The following is a 27,748-nucleotide window of genomic DNA, read 5'->3' on the forward strand; positions in this document are numbered from 1 at the left end:
AACATACATCAATCATAAAAATACAATACAATACATTGCCATAAAATATGCGATGTGTGTAATATCTCTCTACAGTAAAATGTATTGAAACAAACTTACTTGCCGGGTCGCAACCCAGAACTTCGAATCGTAAGCCTGCGGCACCCTGGTAGTCCACAGGAGCTATCCTGATGAACCGGGTCAGGATAGAGTTGGAGTTGGCCAGGTTGTTTGAGACACTGGTGGATCTGTCCGTGTTACCGGTGAAAATCTAAAAATGAAACGGTTGATAAATTTCTCAAAGGTTGATAGCATGCAAAGGGTCGAACAGAGTGAACGCATATAATTTTATTACCAGAAAACATCAACCCAGAGTTAGATGATCTTGACCAAGCAATATGTATTTTTCATTGTTAGTCTAGTGATATAAAAGTTGAAGGGAAAATCTGTGAACAATCATATCTTTATAAAAAGCACTAAACCTAAGTAGACATACTGTACGTATTGGACATTTGTACGAACGTAAACCAGATAATTGCTTAATAAAAAGATGTATGTGGTAAGGAGAAGGTGCTGTACCATATCGTTGCCATCTATGCTCTTGTAGGTCCTGTAGGAAATGCCGTCGTCACTGAACTGCACCATGTATGTCTTTACCCACTGGTCTGCGTCTTGTCTTCCTTGTGTGATCACACCAGTCACCTGACGTGAACGGGACAGATATTACAATTTAGCGTCTTGCAACACCTGAGAGGCCTAGTGTCTTCAAAGTATCTTATAGCTCCCTTATTTACGTTACATGAGGCAGATTCGTTTCTGAAACATCTTGGTTTGTTTCTTGATACCTTCTTGGTTGCCCGGAAGTCGACCTGTACCCAAGGTTGTTGGTCTCCCGACAGAGGGACCCAGGCGCCCGGGTTGTTGTCACTGGACACGTAATTCAGGCGGGCTCTGCGAATAAAAACAGGGCATGGATCAGAAAAAAAAAACAGGATGCCATCTATCTTTTCAGATAGTTTCATAGCTATGCAAAATACTACAATACTGCAGGCAAAATAAAACCATTACCCTCCCATCAATCGACAATAAAGATGAATTCTTAAGTCGGACAATAAGCATAACTGAGCATGGCTTGATAGTAAATCTAGTGATTACATATTGCCGGCCTTTGGGAAACAATGTATCCATCGCATTAGACAAAAGAGGGCAGAAAGTAGTTTTCTGTAGAGTTCATACCTTCCAGCATACTGGTTGTTAGTTGAGGCTGACAGTTGGTAATCAGCAATGGCACCGGATTCCATACCCACGGGGACAAGGCACACTGTAGAGGAATATAGAAAAAGACTCTTCACAATTTGTTAGTATCTATGGCATGTCCTTGCAAACAATTTCGGGAATATCATTTCTTTATAACTTCCGGGTAGATATGTGCGTATTGTTTTGAGTGACTACATTGTGGGTTCGTGTGATTTTTGTCCGGACACAGTAGGTTGACAGCATATGGGTAGATGAGAAGATTGACAGGCAGAATGGTAGAGGGTCAAAAGATCGAAGACAGAATGGGGTGAACGTAAAGGTATCTGAATCCGGCCGGGAACCAACAGGAACTAGTGGTGGACCTGAGGAAATTCAGGAAACTAAGAATTACATGCTTCAAAGTCTGAAATCTCTAATTTCTTTATTTCCATTTATATGGTTAGTTTATTTGCAAATGAAAAAAATGCTGTAGTATATTGTCAGTACGCGTAGGACAAACATTGCTATTTACCGCTTTGAGTACACCTATAGAGGACCTCTATGTATTTGTAGGTTCCTTGGCACGGGTCTCCAAACACAGCGTTGTTGGCCTCTAGTGTGCAAGACTGCTGGTTGTCACATATGCTCTGAATCTGCAGTGTAATTTCGGTAAAATTGGGTTTACTTTTTTATGTGTATATATTATAGTTGTAGAGGACCTTACGACAGACCCTTACGTTTTTGCGTAAATACAATACTTTTGCATTACGATGTTAACGATAATTACATGTGACAATAGTGACTGCACATTGTTTTTACCTTTAATATCACTTGGAACATACATTCATAAACAATAAAAACAAGACCAAATTAACTCATTTATAAGACAACTATAGGGCAGACTTACAGTCTGGAGTGACAATGAGCTGACACAGTCTACAACAGATACGGGGTTGTTAGAGCAGACGTTAGCGTCGGTCCTGCCATAGTTGGCTGACACGACTTGAATAACTTCGTCTCCAAGACAACTGATGGTGTCACTGTTGCGTTCGCATATGTGGATAAGATGCTCGTCTAAAAAAATACATAAATAAATAAAAATTTATAATAATTAATAAGTACATTTCTTATCCAAATGTTTTACAGTTTCAATGTACTGTATTTCTAGAATGTATGATTTCCACTTAATAATGACAATTCCATAGTTTTTATTACCTGGTTGATCCGGGATGGGAGTTGGTGTCGGTACATTTCCTGTAGAGTAATAAAATGCAGTCAGAAGTCATGCATTTAACGAGGATTTATGATTTTCCAAATAATATAGGGTGCCATTTTTCCAACAATTGAAAATATTTTTTACTTTGTTACTGTTACTTAATGCGTTTACTTGTCTTGCACTTGAAGTCTTCCAATTCAAGCATGTAGCGGAAACAGCAGAATACGTCACCCATTGAAAATTGGTCTATTTACTTTAAAAATGGGAAGTAACTTACAAGAAAAAAATTCGAATGTGATTATAGTTTACTGTGATTTAGTCAGCAGTTGTGTAAGACCTGCCTGAAGAAATATCAAAGCATGGATGCAATATTTATCAGGAAAAATACCTCTCATTTTACAGATGTACCCTCTGAGATTGTCACAGTTGAGATCATTCCAGTTGCCATTGGTAACGGCAATCTCAACACAGTCTTCGCCACCGTTTCCAGCGTTGTTAGGCTCCCCTTGATGACAAACGGTTAATGTGTGATCCATTAAACTCTCGACAAGTTTGAAATAACACAGAAGATGCTTTACTTTACCACGTTGCCACAGTCCTTGTATGCCGTACAATATAGACAGTTTTGGTACCATGTCAGTTATTGTTCAGCGGAAAGCTGTTGTTAATGTTAACAGTTGACTTAAGTTACCAATTATTCATTGATCAAAACCAACCTGGAGTTTCGAATCACATTCTGGGTAGATGCTAGAAGAACATTGACATTGCAATTGCAAAATGTAGATCCTGGTATGACAAGCATGATGCTTACTTTCTAAAGTAAAGCTCAGACATGCTGTACTTGTTGCTCTGTTCCAGATGTTTTCTCGTATCTATCTGCGTATTGTTAGCACAGGACGAAGTGGTACGTACGTGGTACAAATATTAGAAAAAAACTGCCGCACTTACCACCTCCCCACTTGAGAAACCTAAAAGGGGACCCGTCGACCCAACTCCACCCGCCCTCTGTGGTCTGGTCGTGAGCTCCTATCCACATGGTGGCCATGTTGGTGACCGAAACAAGCCTTCCTGTTGGGAACGAAAAAAGGAATTCTATTACGCTGCTCGCTGTGACTGTAGTCGAATACTGACATTGGATCTTGAGCAATGTGCTTGTTTGTCAGCGATTAAGAAATTGTAGTGCTCGTTCTAGTCCAAGTCCTAGGTTTCTAGCTCTACTAGACAGCTACATGCCCATACTGTAACAGTAGGCATAGATAGCTTCCTTTGCATGTGTTCCAGGAGCGGTTGGTTTTTTTGGGGGGATGGGGCAAGTTTTCTGATTTTACGTAAATTGCACAGTCACGCTTATAAATTTGACCGCCTTCCCTAGTATATACTAGAACGTCTGCAAAGGAGGCTAAGATATAGAGGTAACAGTAAAGCTCTGAACCTTATAATCGCAATTGAACTCACCTGTGATGTATGCACTTTCCGAAGGTGTGTTAATACTGAGAAGATCGCCCCCGTTGGCCTGACACACTGCCCTGGCGTCGTGCCATGTGCGGAAGGACCCTGTGTGGAACTGGTAGCAGTAGTCGTTCAGAGGGTTGTCTTCCCAGTCCGGAGGACAGACGTTACTGGTCCAGCCTGAAAATCACAGGTATGTATACAGTCACAACAACATTCAGGTACGTGCTAGTTACTTGTTCAGCATACCAACTTAATTTGATACAAATGTTTTTGTGTGTGCATCATTAAGAAATACATCCAGGGATACATAAGATAACAAGTCGAAGTCTTTTAAAAAGGGCTATTAAGCCCTGCTGGTGATTTGAGTCTACCAATATGCCCTTACCTACAGTTGTCCGCGGAGGTGGTGGGTCGCCATTGTCTGAAAAGGGGGTCATTAGATCATCATTAGAACAGTCCAATTTTACAAAGTTGGAGATGATTATGATTATAAAAAGTAATCCTAACTACAACTGCGTAAAACTCCTACCGAAAATGACAATGCTATTTTCAAGTCCAGGGGGCGCAGACCTTCTATAGCCCCAAAAAATGCCCGACTAATTCAACATATACTGGATACCAGATACTACGCCATGTATATTCAGTTTTATATGATTCACATCATGACGATAGTTAGAATGTCAGTGCGCCATGTGCAGTATATATAGGACTGTAGTCAGTTACAAAGGGAGTTCAATATCACTGGCATAACTAATGTGAACCCATTGAGACCAAGATTTACTTACTAGTCAACTTTTAGGCTTGTAAGTACGATTAATGGACAAGAGGCAACAGATATGTTTATACAACGGACTATAAACGTGTTAAAGGTTTACTCGCGCTTTTTTTTTCAAACAAGACTTACTTGGTGCTTTCTTGCAGACATAGTCAAATTTGACATTGTTGTTGTTGCATTGGTGGTCGTTCCACCGCCCGTTGGTGCGCAGTTCAACACAGTCCTCATTGTTTCCCGCATTGTCTGGTTGGTTAGGCAGCCAGTTTAGATAGCCCTGAAAAAAATTGAAATGTTTTTCTTTATTGTCCCATCTATGCATGTAATGTTTTGTTCATCATCATCGTAATCATGCCTTCGGATTGGTGTGGCACGCTTTATAAAGTTACTCCAATACGCCCTGTCCCTCATGACAATACGCCCTGTCCCCTATTACACTAGTAAGAGCAGCCCCTGCGAGACCAGAGCCTTTCTCTATTCACACATGTTTTGTTCATTGTTTTATTACCACATCTCTATCTTCATCACTTGTCTTTCTTACGATATGAATACCATGTTACTGTGACAGCATCGTATATTAAGTAATAATATTATAACGTTTCTTACCACCCCAGTGTTATCCGTCCATTTGAATGTGCCTTCTGTTCCCCTGTCGTTTAAACCGATCCAAATTGTTCGGGCCGCACTGTGAGCTAAAAGAAAGAACAGTGGCAGATATGTCCAAAGGCACTTTACACAACTTTCCTCACATCAGTGAAAAATGAGTACTAGTATTGTCTGTCCTGTATTTGTTTCCATGTGTGGGACACAACGCCAGCAATAGCTGCCTATGTCCCACGTGTATTCATTGCACTGTTGCAATTTTAATAAATCAAATCAAATCAATGAACGAACGAACTTACAGCGAATGAACTCATTCTCTTGGGCAGTCCTGATTGACGCTAGATGTGCGCCGACTTGGGTGCAGCGGCTTTCCGCCTGTGTCCATTTCTGCTCTTGTGTTTGGAACAAGTAGCAGTAGTTCTCCCACAGGATCCAGCCGTCGTCACAATAAGTTTGAGCTAAAAACAACAATTTAAATTTCTTTTATCTTTGAACCAGTTATAATAACATGTGTCTCACGACCGTATGGTCCTTGCATATTGCTTTAAACTGACGGTTCGGCTAGCTAAAACAAGTCGCAACAGTGAGACGTCAGTCGTTCTTAGTAAGAACTGTGCAGCTGTGGAGGTCCTTACCCAGAAGTGTAGTGAGTGCTAAAAGTGAGAACAGTTTTAAAACAACCCTAGAAAATCATTGGGACTTGAGGAAATACCAAGAAAGAGAAGAGGGCAGATAGCCTTCCAACGCAGAGGGATTCTCAAGGTATTCTCAAAGTAATAGCGTTAGAAGTCCACGGATTATAGACTAAAAAACAACTATTTTCACCTGGTTTTGTATCACATCCGAGTAGCTCCATTCGAATGGCCGCGCCGGCCGGGGCCCAGATTATGGGGTAAACCCTGGTAAAGCGGGTCACGTGGGGTTCCTGTAGGACGTTCCTCACACGCGTGTCCTCGTCGTTGTTGCCTATGAAGACCTGCCACAAACAACGTGTTCAAGTCACAAAACTGCGAATCTGGCTAATCTCCAAGCAGATCATGCGGTGGCAAGGCAGTATCCATTGGCCAGAGGAGTGTCCATTAGCCACCGAAGAAGTGATCCTCCCTGTTTGAGTGCTGGCAAATCTTATCGGTGGCTTATGGGGTAATTTAGGAACGTAACAGCCAATTTGTGCGGGTCGGGGGTAAGTCCATTTTTGGTACGGGGGATGTGTTGAAGCCATCTGCTGCATTTGCTCCCGAGCAAATTAATGTCGGCCTTGCCACCGTATGATCTACTTGGAGACTAGTATCGTGCGTCTTTACGCTAAACGTTTCAATGAAGCGGGCAGATACTGGCCACCATGTTGGTGCCTTTGGTATGCATTTTAATTGACTATAGCTCAAACGTGCATGGCGTTTTGTAGAGGTTTATAAGACAAGTACCAGTAAGCTTGGACATATATTTTGCACTATTCTGTTGATATTCCATGATATTGGAGTTAGATGACAAGTTTCTCTTCCCTGTTTAGGGAAAGAGACATGAAGTCTTACCCCATTCCTGTGGTCGATGTCAGTGTAGTCGACCCAGTCATCGGACGCGGTGTCCCTGAAGGCTAACTTGTAGCTCGCTACCCACTTGTTTGTTCTGGCACCCTGTGTTACAACGCCTGATACCTGTAAAACATCAAGTAACAGCATTAAGAAACATTCACAGAGCTGCATCCTTGGTTTCTGTGGATATTGGGTTTCTCCTCTGTAATGTGGGGTCGTGTGGCGTAACGGCAGAGCGTTCAGCTCGGAACCAAAAAGTCCGGGTTCGAACCCTGCCATGTCACCGATCTTGTGTTCTCGGGAAACGACTTTCCTGGATGGAGGCCTGGTGAACCCCATCTCGTATCTATTAGCCACAAAAGGCAGCAGAAGTTCACGTTTAGATGCCTGTCAGACAACTTCCCCAGAGCTTCCTAAGAAGCAGGTGAGGTATATAGGGCCGACGGTCTCGTTATGGGGAGCTTCAAATGTAAGACTGGGACACAAGTAATGGAATACAGTGGGCACTTATCGAGAAGAGTAGATTTGACTCAGTATCCTTGACGGGAACGCGTGTTGCTGTGAGGCACCACTTCTAGCTTTCATACTTTACCCAAGTATAAGGTCAGCCGCTTTATCTTTCTTTAAAACACACACACAAAAAAAAAGCTACTCACCCGAAAGCCCGGCAGACCCATGTCCACTTCTATCCACGGACTGGAGTCTGTGGACGTTGGACACCAGGCGGCACCTGTGATACTAGCGTCGGACATGCCCAGTCGGCCGTACTTGGCGGCATGCTGTGGATCGAGTTCCGTCGACGCCGATAGCTGTCCGTCCGGTATGGACCTGTCTTCCATACCGAGCGCTGCGTAACAGTCTGTAAACAAACATATTCTAACATAACTGTAAGGATTTTAGACACTGAACTAGACTATTTCTTGAGAGGGGTGAAGGAAGCCATATACATCAGGGCCCGTCACCCTACACCCTACATTGAACCGCGACGGGGGCCGACATCGTATACCATATACCTTTGACCCAGTGTTGACGTCACACTTCAAAGAAGCCACGTGACAAGCTTCACTGGGTCAGTCTACTGAGGAAGACCAGAGTGACTGGTCGAAAGCTCTACGTGAGAGAATTTTTTGTGTTGGACCAAAAGTTTTAACTTTAAACAATCATGTAACTACCAACACAGATGAACTTTCATGATAATATTCTAACATAACGGTATGCATGGACACGGAATGATTATGGAGGAGCTAATTTATGTCACGGCGAAATCACATGATAGATAAACTTACAGTTGTTGTAAGATATGAATAAACTTTGATGGCTACATGAGCATTTGTTTATATACGTGATAAATTTCCTCTCTACATTGGCAAAAATGTACAGATTGAAACCATAAATCTACTTTAAATTTGTTTCCTTTCTTTAGCCCCTATTCGGGTCATGCATGGGTCCACAGTGCCATTTGTTAATTTCAAGTGCACATTGTTAGTATGATGGACTTACCTCCTGACAATAAAGATGTTCCTATAAAAAGAAAAAAAAAACACAATTAAGTCAGTATAGATTACCTTATAAAACCATGTTAATTAATTTTATTGAAAAAAGAGGCAAAGTTACTATCAAGCGGATGCCCATTCAAATAAAGACAAGTATAAAAGAATATGGACTACACTAACCTTCGGGAATTTGACAAACATATCCGTGTACGTTCCAACAGTCCACTGCTTCCCACTGCCCGGCGGTTGACCCTGTGAAGCAGAAATATATTCCAATCTGTCCATACAATCTTTCGCAAACAAAAATGTTATGTAAAATCCATCAGGGTGTGAGAAAATGCTAATGTAATATTGATGGACTTTACCTGTATACACCCGTGCACAGTCCTCTCTGTTGACGGTGTTTTCTCCAGGATTGTTGGGGAACCAGTTTTGAAAGGTGTTACCATACCCGACCCCATCTTCCCAATGCCATCTTCCGTCATCGCCAAAGTCTGTAAAACATTACATTTATTGAAAAAAAAAACTTAAACTAGAACTCACAACTGCAGAGTCAGCAACATTTAACGAAATCCGGGTTTCGCGCGGGCACAGTACGTTCGGTGGACGTGCTGGTCGAGGATGTTTATAAGCCGGTCGGGCTTGCATGATTAAAAAAAATCAAGCGTTACGATTTCTTTACCCTTCTCACTCAGACTATTAAAAATATTGAACGGATGCCTAACACACATACCTGACAATCCTATCCAGAGGTCTGTAACTCCTGCAGCTTGCAACGACGGGAACATGGAGTTGATGAAATTTTGTTGATTTTGGCTTTAAGAAAAAATTATATTTATTATTATTAGACTGTGATAACAAAAGAGATTTTATTGATATACCAAATGGCACCAGTGTTCTTTTTAACAATGCCACATTATAATACAGCATACATGTAAGGTAAAACACCACCACCAAAGTTTCATTACCGTTTTATAAAGGATAGTGAAGTTTCATGTACTTATGTATTGTGGCCAGCCTGGCTCCGTGTGACTCGCAGTCGTGTCTGGCTTCAATCCAGGGTCCACGGTTTTGGACGCTGAACTGGTAGCACTTGTTTTGGAAATTACGCCAACCAGCCGGGCAAGACCCTGTGGGAGTAAAAACCGTTTTAAAATGTCTTATTTATCAACGTTAAGTCAAGAAGCTTTTTCTGTTAAAGGAACCAAATTTACATGACCTCCAAATCCCTAGCATTTGCCACGGACGTGTTATTAATGTTTCTCATCGATTATGCAAATGAGGACATCGTTTTCATAAATTACATATGTTAATTATCCTCTCTACACAATATCGGAGACAGCCTTTCTGCAGCAAGGCAGCAGAATTTGGCAGGACCAATGCATGACTATCCCCAACTTAGTTCGTTGGTTGGCTCTTCCTTACCTGCAGTTCCAGTCTCACAGATGTATCTGTTCTCTAGTCCACACCGTCTGGTCTCCCATCTTCCCCCGCCTCCGTCGTTCAGGGACAACACACAGGTTGCTCCCGGCCACTGCCAACTGTAACACCCAACAGAGTTAGTTTTCATGATATCCTGCTAGCCAGACCATCGTCTCCCAAGTATATCTAGAGTGCTGGGTCTAGGAGTGTTGCTTGCTCGCCCAGGCCCATTTTGTCACACAGGTGTTCATAGTGTGTCAGTGTCAAGCAATATTTTTTACCTGTCGACGTTTTGGTAGGCCATCTATCACCATACACATGGCATGGTAGCACAGATTTATTCTATCTGTGTTCTTACTAGACTAGTTAACTGGTTTGGTATTTGGTAAGTTAACATACTTAGGCTGCCCGCCTGTTGTGAAGCGATCGTAGGTGAAGTTGTCCATTCCATTACTCCACTGGGGCTGGTTTGGCGCGGGTGAATTCTGCAGTCAAAATGGCATATTCTTTGTACGATATCGACACACAAGATTAGCAATAATACGCAAAATGTATTATAATTTGAGTCGTCGGGTACCGGTCTGTCTCTTATAGTCAAAAACAATTAGCGTTCTTCTAGTTCTAGTGGACTGGGACAAGAGTTAGACCAAGTAAGTCAAGCTGCTTATTATTACTAGTTGCTTACTTTCCCAACATAGTCTTGAGATATGCAATGTCAAAATGTGCAATGGATACAGCTTGGTCAATTTGTTACTGTCTTTGCAGCCACCAAGACATCTGCTTGGGGATTAGCTAATAAGAGGATGTGATAAGATCAACTTACGACATTAGACAGACCAATCCAGACTCCGTCTGGCCTAACGGACAGGGACTTCTCGGCGACGTAAGCCTGTTCGTCCAGATCTGTGATGGAGACGAGGTTGGCGTTCCTCCTTTCGCACTCTTTCTGTGCGTCCAACCAGCTTAGCTTCGGCTGGTTGTTACTGAAAAAGTAGCATCGTCCGTTCAGAAGGTTCCACCCTCCTCTACACGTTGTTGCAAGTCCTGTTATGATGAATGAATTGATGAATGAATAAATGAATGGGGATCGAACAAAACAAGGAAATGTTAAAAACCCACTATAAACACAAATATATAGTATTGAAGGCACCAAGCACTTCTATTTCTATTTGACTGATGTGCATGGCAATCAAATAGATATAGAAGTCAAACTAATTTTTTCTCATTATATACATATATATGTATATATGTATGTATGTATATAATGATTATATAGTAATTTGCCACTTACAACATTGGATAAAGGGAAGGGGCGCACTGTACAAATCACTTGAATATCGTTGCTTCGTGTGCACGGAAGGTAACAAAATAAGTTATATCCTGAGTGTACGTTACATTGCAGTTGTCCCTTGTGTTATGCTAATAAAAAGGCGGAATTGAGAAACTAAAAGCGCAGATAGGAGGAGGCTGTTTTTTGTTTGTTTATTAAATTTGCTCACCAGTACGTCTCTCACAGATGTATCCATGCATATCTGTGCACGCCTGGTCATTCCACCGTCCGTTAGACAGGATCTCGGCACAGTCCTCGCCGTTCTGGTTGTTTGGCTCGTTTGGGCCCCAGTTGCTGCAACACAAGATAAAGCACAATTTCGAGTATTTAATTCCCTCGTTTAGTAGTGTGTATGCGTGTTTGTATGCTTAGAAGAGGCCCCGATAAGTTTATTTTTAACATGATCGGATATATCACAGGGAGGTTGCTTAACATGTGACATCCTCACTGAGTGAAACAAGTACATTTATTTGTATTGCACTTATAGGCTCTTTGGAAGTGTATCATTAAGCAATCTGGAATTCCTTCTTAAAAGTGGTGCTCCTCGTTCTAGCCTAGTACCAAGTCCGCCTCAAAGTACGCTAGAGATCGATTTTTAAGTGGCCTGAAAACCTGAGACGTGATTGCCCCCTAGGCCTGTTCTTGGGGGCACAGTCAAACGTGTCCTTACGGTCACTACCCACTGACCTCATGAGCTCAGTCCACGACCCTAACTTATGTTGACACGGACTCACGTGACTGCAGGGTCGTAGTCCGTGCCGTCCGCCCACTGCCAGCCGTCCTCTGCCACGATGTCGGACAGACCGAACCAGTAGGTGGCGCCGACCTGCGTCCCCATATAAGTCTGCAACGGAACAGTAATGGGCCAAGGTCAATGTTGTATCCACAACCGTATCAGTAGCCTGGGTTCCATCCTGGTTAGTTTACGTCCGCTCCCACAGTGGTTGGTGGTAGCGACTGTGGGACCGGACGTAAACTAACCAGGATGGAACCCAGGCTACCGTATCAGGGGCGACGGCAGGAAATTTCGGATGGGTGGGGGGAGATTTTGAATGAACAACCACCCGCCCCCCTATCGAGCGCCAAAGGGGGTTCTGGGGGCATTCTCCCCGGTAAAAGTAGAAATCTTAACCTTCTGAAACGCCATTATCCAGAACCATGATCAGGAACAGTTCTGGATAGTTCGCGCGTATTGAGAACCCTGCTTTGCCCGTAACTTTGATCAGGCACAGTTCTGGATAGTCCGCGCGTATCCAGAACCATGCCTGCTACATATACGGTCTTTGATACCCGTACCCAGAAATGACCAAGAACCGTGCATCCAACCCATCCAGGTGCTAAAGTAGACAGCAAATAGTCACCAAACACAGTAATCATCATTTAATGAGATCTTAGGATACCGCAACAGAAACATCGACACATCTGTCTAATTTGTGTATTCTAGATCACCCCTCTCTACAATGGCATCGTCAACATATCTCATGATGATACTGTTATTGACTTCTGATACCGGTATATGTTCCATGGTGAATGTAGGGGTGATACAAATATTAAAACATGTTATTTTCTTTTAAAAAAAATTGATTGTGCTTGAATTCACACTCGTAATTATGTGACCTCACCTGTTCATCTGCAGTAGTAAGACTAGCCAGATCTGCCTGGAGCTGATGACATGCGTCCCTGGCGTCTCGCCATGTTTTTGGCGTGTCCACTAGCAGGTAACAGGACCGCTGGTTTCTCAGCCACCCGTCTGGACATTGTTGCGACGACACTAAAATAAAAAAAAGGTTAAATGTAATAGATAGACTTAACAAGTGATTGAGGATTGCAATGAGCCAAATCATATAAGTAAAAAATACATGGCGTGAAACATTCTTCAAAAACTTAAAAGGTGGTGAAAAAAGTGTTTTGTTATAACTTATGGTCATTTCAGAACCTTGTTCTCGAAGCAGTTTACTTGTTTTGTACCAATTTAAGTATTTTACCATGTTGTTAAAATGGTCAAATTATACATTAGTTAAACGGCATTTTCTGGGATCAAGAACCACAAAGGAAATTGTAACACTTGAGTAACATTGATTGATTTTATCTTTATTCTAATAGAAATTCAGTATCTATCTACATTTTTCTAAGAATGATGAAAATGTCAATAAGATACAGATCGGGCAATATTGATGTAGTGAGTTGGTAAACGTTTCGGTACCATCAAACGTTTTTTAATGAACTTTAGTCCTACTTTCCAAATTAAAGGGGCTGAGGTTTATGACCTATAGCTCAAGAAAGGGACCTGTATGTCACTAATATGAACTTTGTCTTGTTGACAATGTTAACAGATCAGATATTTGCAAGGGACGAGGGGGCACCAAATGCCATTTTATTTACACAATTGGATATGCAATACACACTGTAGCGCACTTGTATAACGTAGTACATCGATTTGTAGGACGATGACATTGCATGTTTTATGGTGCATGTGTATGATGCTTTTGGAGCAGCAGCACACTACGAAAGGTAGTACTAAACATTCCACAAACACCTATACCCCACTCAAAAATCAAAACCCCTAGCTTGTCCAGAACACAAAATATCATACCAAGGTACAAGTTGCTAGATTACCAATAATTGACCTTGCCTTTGTGCCTTTTTTTATGTCCCAACCCCTACCTATACCAAATATCATAAAGATACACGCACACACCAAGTTATAGTTCTTTAAAAAATCACCATCCCTATATATATATGTACGTAACACACCTTCTCGAGCTCGATGAAGGTATATGTTTTAGTCATGTTTTTCAACATTGGTTAACTTGATTTGACTGGAAAGCATTCATTATAAACTTGGGAAGGCCATATTATCACAGTTCAACCCCTCGATACTGCCTGCATGTCCGTAGAACTATTTGCCACTTATATACCTTTCAAGAAGGTGGGCGGGGCAGTGGGATAGGCTAGGGTGACAAAGCTGGTCTATTGGTCAATTAGCAAACGTTCACTCTAGCGGTCGGTATAGTATATCAGTTGTGGCACCTAGTTGGCCATTACAGGCGCTAGAACGTACGCGATTGTCAATCATGTCTTTGTCACTATAATATTTGTAATATTTCTAAAACCGTAATCTTTAGAGAGGACTCTGGAACATTGAGCTTTAATAGCAAGGAACAATGTTACAATTAAGTGTCCAAAATTCTTACCTTTCGTTGACCTATTAAGTAACTAGTTCTAATTAAAAAATCGTGAACTTTAAGAATGTGGCCTTGAACAAAACTTAGAAGGTTTCATTAATAATTAATATTTTTGTCCTTGCTACGTGCAGTTTGCAAATACCTGTCGTGAATTTTCTGTGTACCAACATCATATTATAATAAACGTTGCGATAAAGTTTAAACTTTGTTCTAAGACAAAAGGGAACACACCACGAGTTTTCGGTCGAACTCTTAAGTTGTGTTGAACAAAATTAAAATTTTCCATCATGGATTTCACCATTACAGATGAGCTTTCATCCGAATATTATGAAAGTTGTTAAAGTATTTATCAGTCTTGTTTTGTATGGATGGCTCAACTGAAGATTTACATAATGTTTCTTCTTTCTTACATCATCCCCACCACACAATCATATAATATCAACTGTACATGTCTGTATTTGTTTTGACTATTGCATTGATACCCGCATTCAATCTGGCCTATTATTGCGAAAACACATTGTATCTAAGGTCAGCTAGCACACAATGTATCTATAGACAAACACCATCGTAACAAGCAGTGTTTTGTGCTTACCTGAGTTCAGAAGACACAGTAGCAGACACGATCCGAGCAGGACCACATCGGAACGTCTTCTTTCCACCATGACTCCCATGTTTCTGCTGTTTTGTAAGATTCGGCCAGGGAGCTAACCTTTGCCATACCAAAGTTCGCTTGTGGGCGGGGCGAAGAATTCTGCGTTTGTGTTAACATTAAATATTTACAGGTGTTCTAGCATGTTTAGAACGTGCTGTTTTGAAGCTGAAAATGTTACAAAGAGGTATTTTAATGTGCTCACAAGCATAGTATGAGTCGCCACAACGCTTCAAAATAACAGTAATTTAAAATAATTACGACATAGTAACATTTGTTGGTCCCAGTATTGATTGCTTACGTAAACGGTATTGATTTTTCTCACGTTTATTTTGTAAAGGGCAAAGAGGTTGATACAGGCAGTGCCAGGGACATGCCAGATTAGGGGACGGGTGAGGGTTGAGAGGGGGAGGGTTGAGAGGGGGAGGGGCGGTGTTTCCAACATTGTACTATTACTCTGGACTCCCTCGTCCAGATGTATGCATTGTCATTCTTCGTGCTTTAATTTTAGGGCCTTTTCAATGATGGATACCTCCGTACATGTTTACTCTTAATTGAAGTATATCAGTATTTTTAGTTGTCATAAACATGTATGTGACTTCTTAGCTCTCAGCTCGAGACACACCTGTAGCGTAAGCCAAAAACACTTGTGGTACAGAATCAAATTTAACACGAACACCAAGTATTATATATGTTTTGAAGTCACCTATGTCCCGGGCCATACCTTTGCTCTATAGCACGCGGTGTTCACGTGAACTTCTGGATGTACGTTTGATTGTCAGGCAGGTCATTTTTATCGTGCACAAAGGTTAGGTAACCTTCGACAGGATTGGTTTGTTTGGTTTGTGCGCAGACAAAAATACGGCTGTTATCGCGGAGGCAAATTTATTCTGTAACTATGAGAGGCTGGCACTGAATTTACTCATAAGGATAGGGCAGTGTTTAACATAATCATTAACTAACGGCGTGCATGCACTGTTTTGTCTCTTACTTGTAATGAATTGGTCTGGTGGCATGTCGTAATAACAAGTGACAAACGTGTGATTTGATTATGTAACTTCTATTAAATAATATGCACTTTACTGCGACCAACGCAACGAAATTGTTAATTAAAGTAATAAACACTCAAAGGGTACTTCATGTGTAAAATGACAGGTGTATTAAAAATTGAAATGAACTGAATAGATTTTATGATTTTGTTGAAAATGTCATGAAGTCTTTCCTACGTTGGTGTCAGTAAGTAACCTATTGTTTAAGCAAAGTTACATGAGCAAATTCTACTTTTGTCATGTTTTGTTATTTAATATACGCCGCCAGTTCAATTTCTTTGCTGGGGTAGGCCTGAGCTGACAAAGTTGTTTTTGCACTCGGTAGAGCGGTACCCCGGGTAACATGGAGTCTATTGTGACGTGCCGTGTACTAGTGGTTTGCAGGCTCGACATTGTAGTGGGTGTTCTCAACCCAAAAACACCACTGATAGGAGTAACTGTTGTAACTTAACGGTAAAGACGTCAGAATGACTCACTCTTACTTTGAAGCGAGCTAGTTGAGAAATGATATACGGCATATGTAATACCCATGCCACAAGGTAAATATTGGTGCAATGAAAAGTCAGCAGTTTCAGTCGGGCTACGGGATAAATAATTAGAAGTTCACCGCAACTCACTGTTTCCCTGGGATTATCCATGCCTGTACAGGTGAAGTTAAACGGCATGTATTTCTTCAGCAACAAATTCCCAAACATATGTAACATTAAAATAGAAGATAGACAATCACACCGCTCCCCGCAAAGAAGAACACAATACTCGCAGATTCAGTATACATAAAACTATATTTACTATATAATACTCTGTACAAACATCTTTGATATTTGTCTATCTCCTTCTTAAGTCAGGCTTTTGTAAAATACCGATGTTTTCTTTCAACCATAGATACATAGATACACATATATATAGACAGATCACAACGAACTTCTATGAGAGGTTCGGAAACAGTTTCTAAGCGTTCTATGATCTTTTTCTGCTTATAAATCGGCAGAATGGTATATATATAATATACTGCATAGAATGCTTTTCGATACAATCTGCTGTTATTATTCACAATTCCATATTTTCAAAATGCTCACAGTAATATAGATACACGTATAGATACATAATCAAATAGTAATATTGTCACGGGTCACCATTGCAAACAACTTAAGCCGGTATATACCATGTCCGATTAAATACCAATTTACAATAACAATATATTAAGCCGTATGAGACATTAAGACAAGAATGATCCATTATACTACAACTTTTGTGGTCCGTTGGCAACTCCGTGTCTTGCGTGGCCAGTCAGTCAAGTAAAGAAATGACGACACACTCAAGTTAATCGAATGATATATCAGCACTGCCATCAAGATATAACGATACATAAACTAACAGATATTTATACGTAATCAGAACAACAATTTTAGATTAAATCATAAACAGCTATGAGCGCAAGTCCTAACCCCCTTCGGTGGTACTTCAGGTAGGAAACTATTAAAATAATCAAATCTTATGAATTAAGTAAGTGCGGAATGTTCACTTTTGAAGATAAAATCCTGAGTTACACTCACTCATACTTTCACAACTAATCTTGGGGAAACAAAAGAGGTAGTCTTTAACAGACTAACTACGCTGGCTATACATAGGAGAATAATTGCCAGGGGAGTTCGGCCGCCTTGTAGGTTTGATAGGCCGCGCTGGGAAAGAAACTACCTCCCCGCGGCCGGACTCCCTTCTCCAATTTTACTCTCTTTTTTTTCGAATTTTACGATCCGTATTCCCACAGAAAGGCCTGGTGGAGGCTAAAAGAGGATCCATAAAGTAGCCTGGATGCCATCCTTTGTAGTTTCCACCGGCTCCCTTATGTCGCTGACTACCGTAGTAAGAGCTGTTTTAAGGCATCGTCAGAGAATTTTTGTAAAAAAAAATGAAGTCATGTTTCGAGTTTTGAAAACGTGCCAAATTGGCGGGGAAATATCGAGGGTTATGACTAAAATGTTTAACTAACGTACGATTTTAACAATATCATGATCAAGTTAATTCATACCTATGGCAAAGGAAATGTCTCACACCAGTGAGGTTTATAACCTAATACCTATCAATGTAGGTAAATCATGCAATTAATCAATCAATGGCTCTTTGACAAACTTAGATCACACAGTGGTCGAGCAAGCCGGCAGCTCGTAGTTATCTTCACTGCCGCAAGAGGGCGTCAGTAGACCGTCCGGATCACTGCTGTAGTCAGAGTTGCCTTCAGAGGTGAGGGCGAGCTCTTCATAAGGCACCATCCCTTCGGTTTCAGGCGGGTACAGACCAGCTTCTATTAAGGGGAGATAATCCACACAGTGTGTAAATAGGGAAAAACATTAAAGAGTGTTTAAATGTTAGAGACTGTATGTTAGAGAATAGTTGAACCTCTAATATTACCGCTGAGCTGACATATATTCTATACGTAGTTTGCTGTATGCATGTATTCGTAGGATATCGATGACATACTTGTATTCACCTTTGGTCGAGTTTAGTCGTACTAGACCATATAAAAGTTCCTGTACTTTGTCGAGTAAAGAATGAATCTGTGAATCTATCCAGGTATGAAAGACGGACATGTAAATGATCAATATACCATCAAATTTTGATGCATGTATGCATAGTTAATTCAAGTCAAGTCAATCTTTATTGCACAACAATTGTAACGGGTACAATGCATGGCAAACTCTTCAGTACTACACATCTAGCTAGCATCTACTCTTACGTTAATATGCTACCAGAATCCTGTACCATACACTACAACAGCATATAATGCTTTATCCATGTACTGGATAACTACTAATATGAGATTTGAAGTTGTATATTACCGCGTTGAATGTGTGCCAGCGAATCCGCTACCCACTGGTTGACGGTTCCGTTCTTGACTTCTGAGACCTTCGTGGTGTCAGGAACTATGGCGAGGTATTCCTGATACACCAAATACAAACATAATAATTAGTATCCAGATTATCACATAGGCCCTTTACCGATTACTGTGTTCCAATTATTTTCTTCTTTAAACCAAGCAGTTCTATATCTTGTCTACAGTTGGGACAGTATACTGACGCTAACTACTAAAGTACGATTCCATTAATAAGTCGACATACGATTTTTCTGTGGCAGGATTGTCAGCAGCCTTAAGCTTTTGGCTACAACTCACGCACGACTATCCCAAGCTAGATATCCTAAATGGTTTGCGATCGTACGGCGATCGTATGACCAACGTGACCTGGTCCTTGTGAAGTCGCGTGTGTTTTATACATACCCTGTTCTCGGAGAGCATGCAGTCCAGCTCTGCACACAGCTCACTGAATGTTGGTCTCGCCTCCGAGTTCTCTTGCCAGCACTTGAGCATGATTGCGTACCTATAAAAAGACGGACAAAGACAGAAATAAGCCAAAAAGACAGACCCACCCGTAAAACTTTTACGGACGTAACAATACCACCTTCACGGAGTTAACATCTGAATAAAATCATTTTCACATCTATGTCGAACAAAAGGACCAAGGTTCAGTGTTTATACGAGCTTGCTGAATTTCAAGGTTTTCCAAGGCCTAGGTTTGAAGATATTGATGTTTTTTATGACTGTGGGGAAGACGAAGAGGGAGAAACTGAGCAAAAACAATTTGTTTCCTTTTGCGAAGGTATCATAACAACTCACAGCTCCTCGGAGCAGCCAGTCGGGCGGAGCATCCTGAAGCCGGTTTTCAACAGCTCACACACACGCTCAGGCGGGATGCCGGGGTACGGAGTAGCGCCTGGGCAGAAAACTGATGTTTAGTTGTTGCCGCATACATGTATTCTGTATATTCTGTATTTTATACATGTATCTAGTGTTAGATCTTCAGCTGTAGAAGGCCATATAAAATTCCCTGTACGTTTTGTTAAGTCAATAAAGAATCACTCATATATTTGTATATATGCTTATAAATTACAAGATTTTAAGGTAAAGTTTGTTGATTGACTTCAGACTTTTTAGATTATCAAACATCATATTTAGAGGCATCAACTTTGTTTTATCGATCACATAATGTGGCCAAACATTCCTCTGTAGCGCCATAAGCACAAGTTAATGATGGAGACCGCCCTTCATTAATGTCCGGACAGTAATGCGCAACTGTAACAATGATGAAATTTTCACCTTTTTTTAAATAACAGCGTCATGATAATGGAATCCTTATGGCGCATTTGGATTAGCGTTTGTTCATTTAGAGGAATATTTCAGTTATACAAAGAATGGTAAGAATACAGAATGTTTCTCGCTTACCCAAAGTGACGATTTCCCACAGGAGCACTCCAAACGCCCACCTGTTAACGACATAAATTCTATAATTACTGTGCACATGTAAAAAAAAAAGACACGTTCGTCATATGTTAAGTTTTAAAGAGAATAAAAACAAGTTGTAAGATAAACATAGAAAACACTTACACATCACTTTTGGTGGTGTAGATATTGTCAAACAGGGACTCGATAGCCAGCCATTTTACGGGTACACGGCCCTAGTAGTAAAGGGAAGAAAATGGAAGGTTTGAATTGGAACTTTGATGTGCACATTAGGCTCCTGTTACAAATTCAAAATCTTTCCCCCAAACACCAAGCTTAAACGACGAAGGTCTGGCCAGATTTGGGCCATGCTAGCCTGGTTATAATTACCAAACATATTATAGTTCCTGAGTCCTACATTCTCTCCTTGTCTGTCTATACGACTGGTATCGCATCCACAAAACTGCCCTTAGTGTTCCATCCGTAACTAATTTCATCAGGTTGGTAAACGAATAAATATCAAAGTTCTTTGATCACAACCATTTATTTTTTACGAGCCGACGTTTCGATGACCGTCTGTCATCTTCATCAGGGCAATTCTGACTGGTTTACTGTGCTCTGACGCTAGATGTTACCAGTCAGAATTGCCCTGATGAAGATGATAGATGGCCATCGAAACGTCGGCTCGTGAAAAATAAATGGTTGTGATCAAAGAACTTTGCTATTCTGTCCTTAGTGTTGTTTTCTCAGAATAGTAACAGTAGTATTTCCCACCTTGCTTTTCTTCATGTACGCGTCTTCCTCGTACACATCTCTGGTCAGCCCAAAGTCTGATATCTTCATGACGTACCTGTCCGTGACCAGGACGTTACGAGTGGCCAGGTCCCGGTGCACCAACTGTGAAATTACACACGTATCAATCATCATCAAGCCAAATTACATTCAATGATTATTTCAATCATTCCAATATCTATTAGAATATATTAGAAGATTATGCAGCAAGGGAAAGCATAGTAATTTAGCCCTGTTTACGCCCTGTCGGACCTTTTTCAATCCAACATTTCTTACAAGACATGGCGACGGCACACTCAAGTTTTCCAGTTTATTTCTATGCCGCCATCAACGCAGACAAACGCATGAACGGACGGACAACAGACATACTCATTTTCACCCGACTGTTAAGTGAGGAAATTCGTGTAAAGTGCCTTTCCAAAGAGCATGCAGAAGATCGGAGGCATGGCAGGATTCGAACTCGGGACATCTTGGTTCCGAGCCGAACACTCTGTCACTACGCCACACGACCCCCCCCCCACACACACACACGACATTTGTTGTATCTGAAGCAACTGGTTTAACATAAAGTAGTTTTTAAATTTGCTGAAGTCTCATTCATCATCATCATCTTTGATACTGCTAAGCCTTCTAGAAAGAAGATTACTAGCAGCTGCGCATTACGCCATTAGTGGCTGTGTGCAAAGTGCAAACAAAGGGTATGGTAAGGGTAACAAAGGGTATGGTAGGGGTAACAAAGGGTATGGTAGGGGTGCATGTCATTGCTAACCTTCATCTCCGCCAGGTACTGCATCCCCTTGGTGATCTGCCAGGAGAAGGACAGCAGGTCCTTCGGCATCAGACTCTCCTCGTCGCTGTTCGAGTTCGGGTAGTTGTCATCCAGGAAAAGTACGGCATCCTTCCTTTTACTCCGGAGAAAGTCCCTCAGGCAGCCGTGTTTCGCGTACTCCACAATGACGTAGACCGGGCCTACGCAGAACGAGGTTAGAAGTCACAAAAAAGCAGTATACATGTACCCGAAAATTAAAGTTTATTGCACATACATGCTCGAGGACTAATTGCAATAATTCAACATGTATGAAAAAAACGAAAATACAGCGATATAATAGACAACGTCTAACGTTATGCTACGTTCTAAAACATACGAGGTACTACCGTACTAGTTTAGCTGGGCATGACTTCTTATTTTGAGGCAGTGGAAGACGAATAATCTTGCTGAGAGTTAACTGAACATTCAATTGAATATAAATGATTTTACGATCTCATAAGACAGATGTTGTTTTTAAAAGTTTGAATCTACATGTACAAAAAAGTTTTGCATTGTATGCTCTGACAGGTAATGTAGATAGTCACACCTGTATCTGTATCTGTATAGCCGGTATAACCGCCTTTCGGCGTAACACACCAGCTAATGATAATATGGCGTAACACACCAGTTAATGATAATGTACTGACCATTTTCCGTGCAGGCCCCGATGAGCTTGATGACGTTCGGATGAGACACTTGTGCCAGGAGTTCCAGTTCTGAGATGAGATCGCGCATCTCGGAGGCAGAGGCATAATCTGTGGTCACAGACAGTAAGTAGATACTTAAGTACGTAGATACGACAACGGTCATTGAATCATCTGGTGATTCCTTGTCCCCATTGCCTTGTTCATAGAAATACATGCATGAAATGCTGCAGACATGCGTTCTAGGCGAAGCAACCGATACATATCCAATTCGTGACGGTAAAGGACTTATTGGCAAGCCAATAAGTGCATTACCATGTTGCTAGATGACATCCTTGGGTCCTTCAGAGTAGTACTTAAGTGCAAAAGAAACATCGGGATATTGGCTGCATTGCACAGGCTGATGGGAATCTTAACCTGGTCCAGTGGGACCAAATGACCGCATTTATGTTCGTCGTAGTGCAGATTTGATGGCGCAGAATTTTCAAGCGGGCTGTCGCAGAACGACAGCCCTTTTCCGTAATAAAACAGCCGTATAGGACACACGCACGGCCATCCCAACAATGCCCTTGTGCATGTGGTGAGGCCCTAAGGACTCTGAGGTATTCGGGCACAATCACTGTTTTGCGCAGATATGATTTGTTTGATGCGTTTACTAAAGCGTTGAATTAATGAATGGATAATAAATTAATGGTTGAACGAATGGATGAATGAATGAACAACTTGCATTGACAACTTGCATTGACAAGTTGCATTGGCAAGTTGGCATGAAGAACAACTTGCATTGACAAGTTGCATTGGCAAGTTGCATTGGCAAGTTGTTCTTCATCCATCCATCCATCCATTCATTAATTCAATAATCATTTGTTTATTTTCAATTCATTCATATCCTTGAGGAAGTTAACCTCCTAACCTTTTAACATCTTGACTGCCACAGAGGACACGCCCTTGACGTTGGCGACGTTGGTGGCCTGTGCCTTCACAACCTTGCCGAACTCGCCCTCTCCAATGGTCTCTCCTAGAACGATGTTCTCACGAGGTATTTCCCACTTGGCATCGACCTGTGATAGGTATACGTGTCATTAATATAGCGCGTTCACTGAAACTGAAGAAAAGACAAACCATTCAACTACAGTGATGATACATTTCCGGTTTGTTTCCACATCAATCTACATGGCCTACTTAAAGATATTCTCGTGTGAGTTCTTACTTACTTATGTCGAGGCCTGATTTCTCTTGTCTCAAATCGTGATGGCTACCCATATGCCTCTGTCAATCATTTCCTGTTTTATGTTTATGTTAGTGGTTCCTAAATGTTTGAACATATTTCAGTAATCTTAAATTACCTTTAAGTAGTCTCATAACTTTCTCGTCAGCTAAATATTGCCGAAATATCGTCTGTAGTGAAAAACAGATCTGTACCTTTATCTCTACAATAACTGGGAAGCGAGGAGATGTTGAATTTACATAACGATATTTGGTTAATTTTGTATCTGTTAACCGTGTCCATTCATCTTGTTTGTTGTGACCTGTACTTAGCCAAGTGTGGCAGAAATGTACAATAAAGGTCTTCATCCATTCAATGAAATCTCGTGGAACTCACCCAAGACAGAGGGTAGTACCCCCCACTGGCGACGACTGTGTCGGGAAACAGCGGGTCCCAGAGAGAGGGCCGCCTGTATCTGTAGGTACTGTTGACGTACATGGACGGCACGGCGAAGGTTGGAGAATCGTCGTCCTCCTGGACGTCCCGCGGCGGAGCCTTGTTGAACCTCCGGGACAAAAGGATGCCGGCTACGGTCACCGATAGGGCAACAGTCAGCCCGAGCCCGATGGCCAACTGACAGCCGAATGCGCACGTCGATACTCTCTGTTTTCTTTCTGCAAAGAGAGTTTCAACATGTTCCCCCTTGAAATACAGACCAAGATTTGCATGCAAAAATGGCAGGAAGGCACGAATGTATGAATAATGGTAAGTAAACAAAATCGACAATTACAATATTCTGTATGTTAATAAGCTGAAGTTATTGTTATCTCAAGTGACAGGCCATACGTTCTATGGGATACTAGTGGTTGGTAGGCCGACAAACTAGTGTTGAAAGTACAATAAATGTGACATATGTTCAAATACACACAGACGCATACATATTTACCTTCTTTAGACTTCTGATTACTTGTCGTATCTTTGTAGATGACATTATCTGGTGTTCTTGTCGGCTCCTGTTTCGCTCCTGCTGATGTTTTGATGGACGGAATACCTACAAAAACCATTTGTGTTTACTAATTGTGTCCTCTTCTGGCCGCAGGTCATATACTGGTACTTGACAACTACATACTGTGTAGTCCTCACGCACACGTTCCGGTGTAGGCGCTATGTGCAGGAATTCAGAAAGCGGTGTAATACACGATTAAATTACATCATACAACCCCCTCCACGGTTTGATGTATTGAAGGAATATTAGCCTGGAGTCCAGCCTTGCTAACTCTAGTCCGCTCCCCAAGATCCGCTACCCCGCCAACATGGCAGCGGATCTTAGCGGATCAAACCGTGGAGGGGGTTGTATGATGTAATTTAATCGTGTATTACACCGCTTTCTGAATTCCTGCACATAACGCCTACACCGGAACGTGTGCGTGAGGATTACACAGTATGCAGTTGTCAAGTACATCATACAACCCCCTCCACGGTTTGATATATTGACCACAACAGTTTCCGTAAGTTTTATTAGATATCCGACTTCTTGTTGAATTGAATTGAATTCGTACATAAGTGTAAATTTCCGAGTACAGTTTCTTCTGTTTCACCGGGTCCTCATGTGGTATTCACGACAACAGGTTCCGAAAATTTTACTAGATTTCCGATTTCTTGTTATGATTTGTAAATGACTTGACAATTTGTAAATACTGAGTAAATGCTGTTCTGAGTACTAACTTGCTTCACCCATTATGCCCGGTCCACATGTACAGCTCCGTGGCGTCCCGCAGTGACATGGTCCAGCCGCCGCCCCCACGCCTCGCGCAGGTGTGTGGTCTTCATTCATTCTCGCTAGTCCAAGGATTTCGTCTAACAAGGACAAAGAACAAGTCTCAACTTTCCAAAATGATAGTTTACGGATCCAATGGATAACCCAGTTGATTCTTGCCATAATGTAGTTCCATTACTAAACTAAGTGTTCTTTCGGGCAGAAATCCTTCAGAATATCTCATCATCAGGAATTATAGCAGTATGCTATTAATTATGATATGAGACCCTTATCTATCACAATGTTTCTACTTCAACATGTCTGTCTATTTATGATTCCCTCAGTGAATGTGTATCTGTCTTTTCTGCGATAAACACATTGACAACACCATGAAACTCAAGACCAGAGCATGTCCAGAAAAGGCGATGCAAAATTAAGGAAGGTTATATATTTACTGATATAGTAATACTCTGACTGCTACTTACAAGCGCAGTCTTGTGGACACAACTCAGGATGATCCTGCTCCATTCGGTCGCACACAAAGTCTGGACACGTCCGAAGATCCGGAGAGCATGTCGCAAATCTTTCAGGGGAAAATTGGTGGTTAAATAATTAAGAAATGGACGTATTAGATGTGCGCTTTTATTCGCACTGCTTGCGTTAACTGTAAAACTTTAAACGCAGTTACCTTACATGCAAATTGCCATAGTTGCCACGTAAGACACGTGCAAAAAAACAAGAGAACTTACCGTCGACTCAATCGTTTTCGGAGTTGTGGTCTCCATTGGCACCTTCCACTGGGAGAACCGGGTCCACAACCGTTCTCACAAGCATCGGCGTTCATATGGGAGGCACACAGGGACGTGTCTAGGAACAGACAATGATGGCATATTGTGGTAGCAAAATTGACGGAGAAGACAGTTGCACAGAATAGGAGTTAAACAGGCCATTCCAAATTCTAACTCTTTCCTACTTACTGGCTTACAGACCAAATGTATCGCCCATGCCCACTGTTCTGAACATTACAAATACGATCACAAGGGCAGCAGGTCTTTTTGATGTCATTTATTCATTAAATGGACAGTTACTACCCAAAGATGGTTACTCTAAGGCCACCTTATTAGGCTAGGGCACTATATTAGTGGCGTCGATATGAGGGAAATAGTTCACCATTACTTGAATTAGTTTACTTACCACAAGTAGTTGAGTAATCGCCATCTTTCTCGGTAACTGTAAGATTAAGGATACCTAATATATTGTCATCTGTGGTAGTTGTATTTTTTCCGAAATGCAATTACAAACTGGACACCAGGCGTAATCCTCCAGCAAGTAACGAAATTAAGTTATTTGTGCAATACTCGATACCCTTATCCTATTATCCTTACACGGGTTATACAAACAGTTGATTTCTACATTAATAAACCTACATGTAAATCAAACAGGTCAACTATTGATATAGAATCATTGCGTTTCCTTCATTAATGTACAATTCCCAGCTCAATAACCGGCACTCCAATTTTGAGGTTACAATCAATAGACCCCTCAAGGTTGCCAGATATTGGATACAAATGGTACCTTAACAGGGAGCAAGGGCTTTAATTTCCGTCGGAGGTGAGAAGACGGTTTATGAAAGGAGTAGTTTTTCACAGTCTTTATGGTTGCCTGCTTTAATCTAACCACACCAAGGTTAGAAGGACGTAATCTCCACCCGAAGGCGGACCTCTGGTTATGAGGGTGTGGAGGGTTCAAATTACAATTTAACGCCGTATCGATTCTGTATTGTAAACATTTGTATGCGTCGTGCATGGGGTCAGAGCTTTTCTTGTATCGCTGTGATACTCTGAGAATCTTTTAAACTACGGGATTGTAAAGGTTGTATTGGTAACCACGGGAAGAAAACTTTTTTGTTGTTGCTTAAAAGTAAATAGAATTAAAGTTGATTTTGATCTGCACGTAAGACAGCCGTCTTGAATTAGGTTTGTTAATGTTTGATTGAAAATCAGATCTTAGGCCACAAATATTTGAATTAAACATTAAAGACGTTAAAATATTTAGGATTAAGACAAGCAAAACTTTGCGATTGACCCATGCCCACACTTTTGATTACGTTGTCTCTATCGCTTATCATTCAACCGATACCCTTGGAGTCGACACTATCACCACCATCTTGACTTACACGGCAGTGTCTCCTAGGGCAGGGGTCAACTCTGTGATTGGACACGTTTTGCAATCGGACCAGGAGAAAAGAAATCGATGGGAGGATCGGACCAGGCATCCAAACTGAATAAGTCGATGTCAATATCACTGCCAAAGGCCGGTGAACCATTACGTAATGTTTCAGTTGCCCTCA

At 41.4% G+C, this 27,748-nt stretch overlaps 3 protein-coding genes across 3 annotated transcripts in view; all 3 read right to left on the reverse strand.

Annotated features, from left to right (window-relative positions):
* The window catches only part of LOC109466808, a 36,628-nt gene extending 21,712 nt beyond the window's left edge, over window positions 1-14,916 (reverse strand). Inside the window, exons 1-29 of the mRNA XM_019764646.1 lie at window positions 14,813-14,916; window positions 12,658-12,806; window positions 11,770-11,879; window positions 11,205-11,329; window positions 10,529-10,749; window positions 10,105-10,190; window positions 9,709-9,824; window positions 9,284-9,413; window positions 9,017-9,099; window positions 8,649-8,777; window positions 8,464-8,535; window positions 8,291-8,311; window positions 7,447-7,649; window positions 6,791-6,913; window positions 6,084-6,234; window positions 5,558-5,716; window positions 5,262-5,347; window positions 4,788-4,932; window positions 4,269-4,304; window positions 3,887-4,060; window positions 3,380-3,499; window positions 2,820-2,936; window positions 2,431-2,469; window positions 2,123-2,289; window positions 1,748-1,868; window positions 1,216-1,300; window positions 825-930; window positions 559-681; window positions 100-250 (exon numbers count right to left, since the gene is read on the reverse strand). Coding sequence (XP_019620205.1) covers window positions 100-250; window positions 559-681; window positions 825-930; window positions 1,216-1,300; window positions 1,748-1,868; window positions 2,123-2,289; window positions 2,431-2,469; window positions 2,820-2,936; window positions 3,380-3,499; window positions 3,887-4,060; window positions 4,269-4,304; window positions 4,788-4,932; window positions 5,262-5,347; window positions 5,558-5,716; window positions 6,084-6,234; window positions 6,791-6,913; window positions 7,447-7,649; window positions 8,291-8,311; window positions 8,464-8,535; window positions 8,649-8,777; window positions 9,017-9,099; window positions 9,284-9,413; window positions 9,709-9,824; window positions 10,105-10,190; window positions 10,529-10,749; window positions 11,205-11,329; window positions 11,770-11,879; window positions 12,658-12,806; window positions 14,813-14,891 — 3,427 coding nt within the window. The 5' untranslated portion in view covers window positions 14,892-14,916. The remainder of the gene's footprint in view (window positions 1-99; window positions 251-558; window positions 682-824; window positions 931-1,215; window positions 1,301-1,747; window positions 1,869-2,122; window positions 2,290-2,430; window positions 2,470-2,819; window positions 2,937-3,379; window positions 3,500-3,886; window positions 4,061-4,268; window positions 4,305-4,787; window positions 4,933-5,261; window positions 5,348-5,557; window positions 5,717-6,083; window positions 6,235-6,790; window positions 6,914-7,446; window positions 7,650-8,290; window positions 8,312-8,463; window positions 8,536-8,648; window positions 8,778-9,016; window positions 9,100-9,283; window positions 9,414-9,708; window positions 9,825-10,104; window positions 10,191-10,528; window positions 10,750-11,204; window positions 11,330-11,769; window positions 11,880-12,657; window positions 12,807-14,812) is intronic.
* Window positions 14,917-17,697: 2,781 nt separating this feature from the next.
* LOC109466649 lies at window positions 17,698-19,285 on the reverse strand. The gene is made up of 3 exons (XM_019764380.1): window positions 19,193-19,285; window positions 18,756-18,855; window positions 17,698-18,220 (listed from the first exon to the last, which is right to left on the reverse strand). The coding sequence occupies exons 1-3, from the start codon at window positions 19,280-19,282 to the stop codon at window positions 18,054-18,056; spliced, it is 357 nt and encodes a 118-aa protein (XP_019619939.1). The 5' UTR covers window positions 19,283-19,285; the 3' UTR covers window positions 17,698-18,053.
* Window positions 19,286-19,584: 299 nt separating this feature from the next.
* LOC109466598 (proto-oncogene tyrosine-protein kinase receptor Ret-like) lies at window positions 19,585-25,974 on the reverse strand. Its single transcript, XM_019764329.1, has 11 exons — window positions 25,884-25,974; window positions 25,368-25,499; window positions 24,589-24,693; window positions 24,039-24,316; window positions 23,349-23,496; window positions 22,439-22,546; window positions 21,753-21,952; window positions 20,966-21,088; window positions 20,357-20,427; window positions 20,195-20,235; window positions 19,585-19,685 (listed from the first exon to the last, which is right to left on the reverse strand). Exons 1-11 carry the CDS (start codon window positions 25,924-25,926, stop codon window positions 19,585-19,587), a joined length of 1,350 nt encoding a protein of 449 aa, XP_019619888.1. The 5' UTR covers window positions 25,927-25,974.
* Between the last annotated feature and the right edge of the window lie 1,774 nt (window positions 25,975-27,748).

The sequence above is a fragment of the Branchiostoma belcheri genome, unplaced genomic scaffold (assembly GCF_001625305.1).
Source record: "Branchiostoma belcheri isolate BF01 breed outbred unplaced genomic scaffold, Haploidv18h27 scaffold17, whole genome shotgun sequence".
Classification (NCBI taxonomy): Eukaryota; Metazoa; Chordata; class Leptocardii; order Amphioxiformes; family Branchiostomatidae; genus Branchiostoma; species Branchiostoma belcheri.

Excerpts from the sequence above, each read along its gene's own strand:
- LOC109466649 (XM_019764380.1), bottom strand. The coding sequence starts at position 19,282 with ATGCTCAAGTGCTGGCAAGAGAACTCGGAGGCGAGACCAACATTCAGT. Across the intron at positions 18,856-19,192 it reads GCATGCTCTCCGAGAACAGG|GAATACCTCGCCATAGTTCC; the intron begins GTATGTATAAAA and ends TTGGTGTATCAG. Across the intron at positions 18,221-18,755 it reads GCTGGCACACATTCAACGCG|AAGCTGGTCTGTACCCGCCT; the intron begins GTAATATACAAC and ends TCCCCTTAATAG.
- LOC109466598 (XM_019764329.1), bottom strand. The coding sequence starts at position 25,926 with ATGGAGCAGGATCATCCTGAGTTGTGTCCACAAGACTGCGCTT. Across the intron at positions 25,500-25,883 it reads GTGTCCACAAGACTGCGCTT|ACGAAATCCTTGGACTAGCG; the intron begins GTAAGTAGCAGT and ends TGTCCTTGTTAG. Across the intron at positions 24,694-25,367 it reads GGGCATAATGGGTGAAGCAA|GTATTCCGTCCATCAAAACA; the intron begins GTTAGTACTCAG and ends TGGTTTTTGTAG.